Source organism: Ochotona princeps, unplaced genomic scaffold (genome assembly GCF_030435755.1).
Source record: "Ochotona princeps isolate mOchPri1 unplaced genomic scaffold, mOchPri1.hap1 HAP1_SCAFFOLD_2161, whole genome shotgun sequence".
NCBI lineage: Eukaryota > Metazoa > Chordata > Mammalia > Lagomorpha > Ochotonidae > Ochotona > Ochotona princeps.
In genome coordinates this window covers 12,742-21,284 of record NW_026698605.1, presented here as the reverse complement: position 1 = coordinate 21,284, position 8,543 = coordinate 12,742, and the positions used below count along the sequence as shown (strand labels likewise).

The 8,543-nt window shown below is 51.2% G+C and overlaps 1 protein-coding gene across 1 annotated transcript; it reads left to right on the top strand.

The window, feature by feature from the left end:
• Positions 1-585: 585 nt before the first annotated feature.
• On the top strand, positions 586-5,196 carry LOC131479084 (patched domain-containing protein 3-like). The gene is made up of 5 exons (XM_058659693.1): positions 586-746; positions 2,140-2,292; positions 3,173-3,305; positions 3,914-4,061; positions 4,832-5,196. Exons 1-5 carry the CDS (start codon positions 586-588, stop codon positions 5,194-5,196), a joined length of 960 nt encoding a protein of 319 aa, XP_058515676.1.
• The last annotated feature ends 3,347 nt before the right edge of the window (positions 5,197-8,543 follow it).

The window sequence follows — 8,543 nt, the reverse complement described above, 5'->3', positions numbered from 1 at the left end:
CTATGAAGCTGTTCTACTGATGTGCTTTGCAGGAATTCCTCGACGCGCAAGAACAGTACTTTCCTACATACGGCGATCCCGTCCATATCTTCTTTTTGCAGCCGCAGCATCCCTGCTCACCAGCATTCAGGGTAAGGAGACACAGCGAAAAAAGGGAGGTCTGTAATGATATGCGGGTCCGTGGACGACCCTGTGTGCCCGCAAATGCAACGTGGAAGGCGAGCAATTCATGTGCTCCCCGTGCACGTCGCGTATGTGAGTCTGACGTATTATCAGTCGCGCACGACACCTGGTTATATATTTCCGTATGTGTGCTCGAATGATAGATATACTACTAAATACACGTATAAATATGTATATACTCGACTAATCGTGGATGTCTATTTGTGAAAAGCACGTGCGCTGTCCTGAAATTGGGATGAGCATTGCTAACTCTGCTGCCGTATAAACAAAGCACCGCACCCAGCGGAAAAGGTTACTGAACGCGACTGTCGACACTGGATACGACTCTAATATGCGATGGGTTTGCCAGCAATCAGCCACACTGTCACGTCTAGATAAAACGACACATCCCGCGTAGCGCAGATGCTTGCTGACTTTTCTACGCAGTCGGAGTATGCATGGTTTCACAACCTGCTCGAATCGCGCACATACACCAAGCTCCTCGTGGATGGTCTTGATACCTTCTTCAAATCACCCCTAGGCGGACTCTCTCCGAGCGATAATCCGGATGCCTGCATGCAGGTGTAAGTGCACGGCTTGCTCCAGTACGGCGACAACCGCGCTCTCTAAAGACAGCGCTACTCTCTTATACCTGCAATCCTGCGTCAAGCTGGCGAGTCCTCACGAAAAAAAATAGAAAATGCCGTCGTGCGTGTCACTACCATAATATGAACGTCTTTACCGCTGCACTATATACAAACATCCACGCCTCCTAACCTTCAAGCAGACGCAGTTATCTGCCTACGGGGACACACGTGCAGGGCATGCAGTGGTCGACTGTGCACATCAGTGTATTTTGCATCTCCTCCCTGTCCCCACATCAAGAGATATGCCTGGAGGCTTCTTCCATCTCAGTCGCAACCTGGAGTCTCTGTACGTTCCGTAGCAATGGTCTGACATGACGCTCGTGGCCAGCATAATGCAGCGGCACTCTCTAGCAAAGCTCGTTTGGTGTGAAACACAGGCTTTCTCTGCCTCATCCATTCATTATCGCGATGACAAATTTGGGCTATCTGTGCATCTCAGCATCCTTAGCTCCGGTGCCTGGCAAGCAAGACCACCATTAGCTACTAGAGTAGTCAGTCGGGACCCTGTGGATGCTTAGCAGCCTAGGCGGTTAGTCTAAGGGATAACGATCGGTGTGCGGGGATGTGTTCAGCCTCACAACTTGTGACATCTCTGTGTTCAGGACACTACTGCAGCTACACCGTAGGAGTCAAGGGTAGTACGCCTGATCCCAGAAGCGCACAGCCATGGTAATTAAGAAGCAGCTTCGGAGAGCGCGACGTCCATGAGACAGCTACCATGGCGTCCGTAACTAAGATGGTGTCAGCTTTGCGCGTCTCGCCGAGGATTGCGCCATCGCATGTTAGAGTGCTCTGGACCTTGCCCTGTATGTTTTTGCCTTAATAAATCACCCTTCCTGCTGAGACGATGCCTCACACGAGCGACGCGTGGACGTACTCCCGGCTGTTCGTCCAGCGAAACAGTGTTGTAGGCATTGAAACAAGCACAGGGGCAAATCCGTCTACTTCTAGCCGTAAAGCTGTTTTATGCCTACAACATGGCAAGAATGATCTTACTGGGCAAGATTGCGCTTGTGTATGTGACGTGAGGACTGCGTTTGCATTCCGCTCCTGCCTCTGTCTCGGCACGCCGCACTGTGAATAGACGTCATGCTGGCTGTCAAGTGTACTTGTGCGTTTTCTCCTTCCATGTAGGCTACCACACATATATTTCGAGAAGAGCTGGGTTCAGGATCGAACAGGGTGTGCCGTGCAAATGCCTCATCTGAGCCATGCAGGAGCTGAAATATAAAGAAATAGGTATTTATGCGACATATACCATAGATGAGACTTAGAAAGAGCGAATTACGGGCTTGGCAGCCCCACGTTCATGTGTGCCCGTGTAATGCAGGTTTCGGTCGTGGCTGCAATCCCCAATCGGACTGAATTTCGCGTCCCAGTTCACGTGGCAGAAGGAAGGTGGTCTCAAAGCATTTCAGATTCAGCTGGTGCCGCAGTACCATAGCGGGTCTCAAGAACTGAGCGAATTTATGACCATGTTGAGGTGAGAGCTGCGGCTGTATTACTGGCACCCTGCACAAAGCCTTCCGGCACAAAGGAGTTCCTCAGTAGAAAATATTCGAAGGATGACGCTATTTGCAGAATGAGACACGATTTGTATGCAGCAGTTTCGTGACCTGAGCCGCACGGACAATATCCACTGTACGTTCCCTGTTTTCAATTCATGTCGAAGAAAAGCTGAAGTCTTTCCCGTGTCTGTGGAACGTCCGGGTTTACTGCGCCTCTGTGCTAGAAGCAGCAACGACAGGTGATTCGACACAAATATGCATGCCACGCCAGTCAGATTAGTAGTGCTGTCTGGCCCCGTTAGACTTCTGCACACAACCCTCGTGTCGTGTACTTCGCCTAGGTGATTGACTGCAGATGGTTGCCTCTTGCATGTGAGGATGCGGAGGGAAAAGGGGTGGGGAACACCCGGCCCTGAAGAGTATAAGCAGATGTATTCGCGAGTACCCAGCAAGGGGCAGGGCTCGGCCTCTTGGACCGCGCTCCTTGGCAAGGCGGGCCGTGACGTTCTTTTCTCCTCATGCACTACTCAGTCATGGGTCAGGCGTACGAGACATGCTCCGCCCGTCAACCTCTTGGCTTACCAGGAACCGCCGTAGCGATGCATATACAACTGTTCGTCGCCTCAAGCAGAAAGGAGAGCTCCCAGGTTGTCGTAACGGCGTCGATTAATAGGGAGGCTCCAGTTCCGCAACGCCTTTATTCTGAAAATCTAGGCGAAGGACTGCTGGTCTGCATGGGGCGCTGAGAGCAGCAGGACTTCGGCAAAATAGGAATGCGCGCATTTCGTAAAATTAGTAGAGCGGACAGCGGCGTATAGATGCCTGACACTGGATAACTGGTATGTGGGTTTGCAGGCATGACCTTAGCAAGTTCAAGAACGCGGATGTGCACGCCTATAATAAGCTTTTCGTTTTTTACGAGTCGGACTCCGGCGTTCTTTCAAGCACTCTGTCCAACATGGCATGGGCTGTCCTGGCTGTCACGGTGGTAAGATGACCTCACGTCGAATGCGGCACAGTGCTTTATATGTTGGGTCTGACCTCCGTATAACATACAAAAGAGAAACAGACGCTGAAGCTGGCTACAGGACGGCGCATCATGCTGACTCATTGCAAGGCATGGTTGACACACACTTTACCCGCCGTGTAACACAGGCATGCAGACGCGGTATGAAACAATGAGAGCATGAGGGTGGGGTCGGCAAGCGGGTGGCCCCGCTGCGGAGGACACTTTTCGCCAGGGCGACCTATCGAAAACGGGCAGAGCATGGGTGTGCCCCTTGTTTTCCGTGGCTTTCGTTTTGTATAACAACGGGCAGAACAGACGACTCCACCATTGTTGGCCACGTTGTCTCGTGAGAGAGTTCCCCGTATTCATCGCGAGCGCACCTCTATAGAAAGGTCGACGCATTTTATGTGCTGGGGCGCACCACGGAAGCTTGTTTAGATGTGTGACACGTAGGCAACATGTAGCGGTAAACAGCATTGCGGTGAAGCTGGGGAAGGGAAGTCTGCTGTAGGGATCTTTACAGACTGCATCTGTGCTGCCCAATACATGCAAGTACTCATATTGTGTGGACTTCTTACGCAAAACAGGTGTCATTTGCTCTACTGCCTTCTTTGTGGAGCGCCGCACTGGTGATTTTCATCCTAATTCTTATCGACGTCGCTTTAGTGGGCTTCATGTACTATTGGAATCTGCCCCTGAACATGCTGACTATGGTCAACCTGATTATCTCTATTGGTAAGTCACTTTTTCAAGGGTACGCCACTGCGATTCCGGCGTAATGAGGTTGCTGCTCTCACCAAGTGATCCGATCGTCCCACGTCCTGCTCAAATAACCTTCAAATTTCCCGCCGTCAGGCTGTATCTTTCTTTAAATCCGGCATTCTTCTCGAGAAGCGGGAGGCGGCCACGCTACTCATGTTGCGCAGAGGTTCGTTCATACTCCACGGTTGTGAAGCGTCTTGTACATGGTGTGGCACACATTTGCGCGTCTCTATCGGTGCACGAACCGCCGCCACTGCTGGTGAACCCGTGTGTATCGAGTAGTTGTGTTAGCGTAGAAGCGCGGTCTGGAAAATGTATTCGCGCCGTGGGGTATTTCGCGATGCTTTGTGGCTCTACAGTATTGGTAGAGTTTGTCAGGCGTCCCCGAATGTCGCAGTAATCACGGTGTAGTGGCCCACCGTAGCTGTTTATTTCGATACAGCGTAATTAAACCAGTGCGTCCCGCGAGCTGCGCGGACAGATACACAGTTTTTTTTATGTCAAGTCTGGCTTGCATTGTAGACAGCTGCTTTGTACGCTAGTATCAGTGACATTACTGTAGTATAGCTGCCATTTCACCCCGAGTCAGAGTACCCTTGTGTGTCTGCTCTTGAACGCGGAATTGCTTGTCTAATGAGATGTATGCATCCGGCTGTAGAAGGTCTACAGAGGCATGTGCGCCTCTGTGCACAAGGCGACATGCTCTGATCTCACTGTCTGTTGTGCCCGCTTGTGCTCTTCAGGATTTTCCATCGACTACGCTGCACACATGTGCCATACATTTTCACACTGTGTGGGCTTGTCCCGGGATATGCGCGTTTTCGAAACGCTTGTACTCATTGGGAACCCAATATTCCATGGAGTTATGTCGACGCAGCTGGGTGTGCTGGTTTTGGCACACACAGGCAGTCACGTTTTGGAAGTCTTTTTCAAGATGATGACACTTGTGTTGACACTGGCGTTTGCACACGGTGCTATCCTGTTGCCGGTCCTTCTCAGCCTGTTTGGACCCATAGGCCATGAAAAGGAGCCTCTCAATGTTGCGCTTACCAAGTTCAAGCGCGGTCTAACCATTGATAAAATCTTGTCCAAAAAATATCCTCAATAGACCGGGAAAACACGGGTGAGCCCTTTAAATGCCGACAAGATGTCTCCTTACCAGTATGCCTGCATATCCGCGCACCTGTATTTCCCATCTTCTTTCGCCACAGAAGCTGCTTGCTAGGTACCGGAGGCAGCTGCACCGCGTATCTCGCAACATGACGCTAGTGGTGAGCGGCCTCAGAAGGTGTAGAGACACAGAAGATATCAGACTCATAAGGAGTTTTGCTACAGGCGTATAGATGCCTCTAGCTCATAGTTTACCTCTTATCCCTATGATTGAACACGTGGTTGTGCATTTGCTGCCCTTTATAACATGAGGGACCCGTTACTGCTACGCATGCAGTACTTGTGCTCTGGCGGGAAACTGTCAAAGCGCCAAGAAGCTGTCCTGCATGTCGCAGAAGATGAAACGTTTCAACTGGCCTACAGGGAGCAAAACGGGTAGATAGTCGCTGTCTTCCCCGTAACTCCCCTGTATAAAACAGCCCGGATCTTTGCCTTGGTGCGGCAGATGCAAACCAGTCCCAACATTCTAGCGCTCAAGCTGAACCAACGAATGCCACTCAAAGTGCATCCTGTGCGTATAGGGTGAACGCCCTTAAGGAGAAGAGTTCAAGGCAGTAGCGTGCAGGTGCAGACTAGCCAATCGTGTACACATACCTCTGGGATGACGTAAGCGTGGCTTGCCTGAAATGTCTTAAGCCGTACAGGTGGTGGTCCCGGAGGTTATTTTGAACTTCCCACAGCTGCACAGTAGGCTACAGTAACCAGTGAAGACCTTGCTGTGTGTGAGTTGGCGCCTTCGAGATGTACGAAGTCTGGTCGAGATTTCCGACGGCAGGTGGAGATCGCCTGTTGTTACGGATTCAGGGGCCACGCCCCAGTCGGCCAGTAAATCCACATATACCCTTGTACATCCGCAGCGTGCGTGGGCGATGCTGTAAGGAGACTGCTCAGCCGGAAGGTTCTTCGTCTGCGCCGCGTAGTGCAGTAGTTTGTACACTGAGGTGGTAGCGCGGGCCAAAGGCGCTGTGTTTACAGTTTTTCGATGTGCTAGTGCGTTGTGCGCATGGGCGCATCAGTGTCATCCTTCGTAGTAGTAGTGGTAGTAGTAGTGGCGTCGCGATATCAAAAAAAAAACCGTGGTTGTGGAGAGTGCTACGGACGCATTGTATGCATCTCCTTGACATTTATTTTCTCCAGCGCCTCCCCATTGGGTGTGTTCTCGAAAGGCTGCCTTGCGGCAAACGAGCACACTTGCATTTCATGGAATCATGCGAAGTAAGCCTCTCCGTGTCTCCTTTACTACTGATCGGCGCGCGCCACGTTCAGTCTTGGGTACTTCTGGTGCGCTCTACGTGAATAATCAGAAGCGCGCTTCATATAGTACCGGTTCGACTGGCCGATTAGTGGCACCTCCCAAATGCTTGAAAAAACATGCCCCCTGTACGCAATGGTGCTAAGATATTTTGGCCACTTAGGGAACGTGTCGGTAGTAGTGTCTGTCCGCTAACCAGTCGCAACATCTTCGCAGGCTGCGTGGCCCTTTCCCGCGAAAATTCCGGCACAAATAGGTGCTTTGGGCGAAGCGAAGTTGGTCCATCTGGCATCGAATTGCACTGAAATGAACACACTGATGTGGATTGTGCGTTTGTAGAGACAGACGTCTTCACAATCCATTCTCTGTAAGAGCGTACAGGCCACTCCACACTACCAAGATGCAGCTGTATGACCGTGACCAGCGGTGAAGTCAACGGGAAAAGGTGCACCCGAGGCAAATCCTCGCTGTATGAGCACCTTATGCAAGGTCGCTGCACCCCTGGGGGTGGCCGATAATGGTAGAAGCCTCTTCATGTAGGCCGAAAGGAACAAACAGCTTCTCTTAACGTTAAGAGAAGCTGTTTGTTCCTTTCGGCCAGCTTTCTCTATTGCTGCAGTCGGGTGGCGTCATGCTGGCCAGATTTCTTTAGATCAGTCTTGCACCACACTGGAAACTCGACTCTTCTTGTGTGGTATTCTTAAGTAGTTACGCAGAGAGTGGCCCACTTTTCGTGTCTCTATTACACGGAGCTCGAGCGCGCAGGGCCGCAAGTTATGCGAAGCAGGATGGATGCTACATCCGAAACATGGTATCCGCCAGGTCCAGACACGAGAATTCAGTCGCACCCGCAGAGCGCTCAGCCTGACAGACAGCGTTGGAAAGATTGTTTTAGTTAATGAGAGTATAAGAAACGCATCATATATCTGATGTCACAGCGAAGCCTGTGCAGGTACTAAGAACGCGCACCAAGCAGGCTCTTCCCATGTTGGTTCGCGGCTTCGTTGCGGTTGCAGTCTAAGTTGTAAGGTGTACAGCCGGTAAAGCCTCAAACGGCCCGCTGCAGACTCTATGGCCGAGGTGTTTTGGAAAAGCCTGGCAGTTCCTCAAGGTTTGTGTAACCTGTAGTCGCAGGTCCTTCTGGCTCCCTAGCAGACACGCAGCGCGTTCGCATAGATTTTCGAGTGCAGGGTCAAAGTTGCTGCCGCTCAGCCTCCTGTTACGCTCTAGGACTAAGAGGCCACCGGTCATGGGAGTGCGAAACCTAACCAGGCTTAGTCCCTCTTTATCTGAAGAACGAAAACGCCACATAGTCGTCCGCACACGTCTCCGAACCAAGGTGTGCATGGAAGCACTGGTGAAGAGGCGCTCGCGTCTGTCCGTGTATTCAGGTGTTGCTCCTTGTTCCGCAGTACGATGCTTTTTTCTGGTAGCCCTCCCCGTGTAACAGCAAATATGAGCAGCATGCGTATGGAATACGCAGTGTCTCTTATGAAGCAGAGTTTTCGTGAACGTCCGCGCAGTATTGCACTACACTCATTGGTACATGCACGCAGAGATTTGTAGGCATTCATACGTACGAATAGTCCTGAATATGTACATGAGCAGGACGCACTAGCCTGTAGAGAACCATGCGTCGCTCCGCTCCTCGGGGGCAGGCCCCTTTGCCTCGGCATACATACATCTATATACGTGTACATATACATGGACATCCAGGTGCACTGTAGAGCTAGGAGCACTGTCTGCTGAGCCTTGTGGCTACAGTCAGTTTGAGACACATTCTTTGTGTAGCAGCTATTGACACACCTCTGCTTGACTTTCTTCCATACGGATAAGCTCTGAACAGTGAGACAAGTACGAAACTGCATCTGCTCAACGAGAAAACCCACTGGTATTCACTAATCGACCTTCAGATTGTTCGGGGGACTTTGTGGACCTCTGGTGACATAGCATGCACCCAGTGTTCGAAGAAAATGGCAAAGTTGAGGAGAAGCGACACACGTGAGAAACAGGGAGCAATCTCTTCCAGGCAG

Excerpts from the sequence above, each read along its gene's own strand:
- LOC131479084 (XM_058659693.1), top strand. The coding sequence starts at position 586 with ATGCTTGCTGACTTTTCTACGCAGTCGGAGTATGCATGGTTTCACAAC. Across the intron at positions 747-2,139 it reads CCGGATGCCTGCATGCAGGT|GTTTCGGTCGTGGCTGCAAT; the intron begins GTAAGTGCACGG and ends CGTGTAATGCAG. Across the intron at positions 3,306-3,913 it reads CTGTCCTGGCTGTCACGGTG|GTGTCATTTGCTCTACTGCC; the intron begins GTAAGATGACCT and ends TACGCAAAACAG.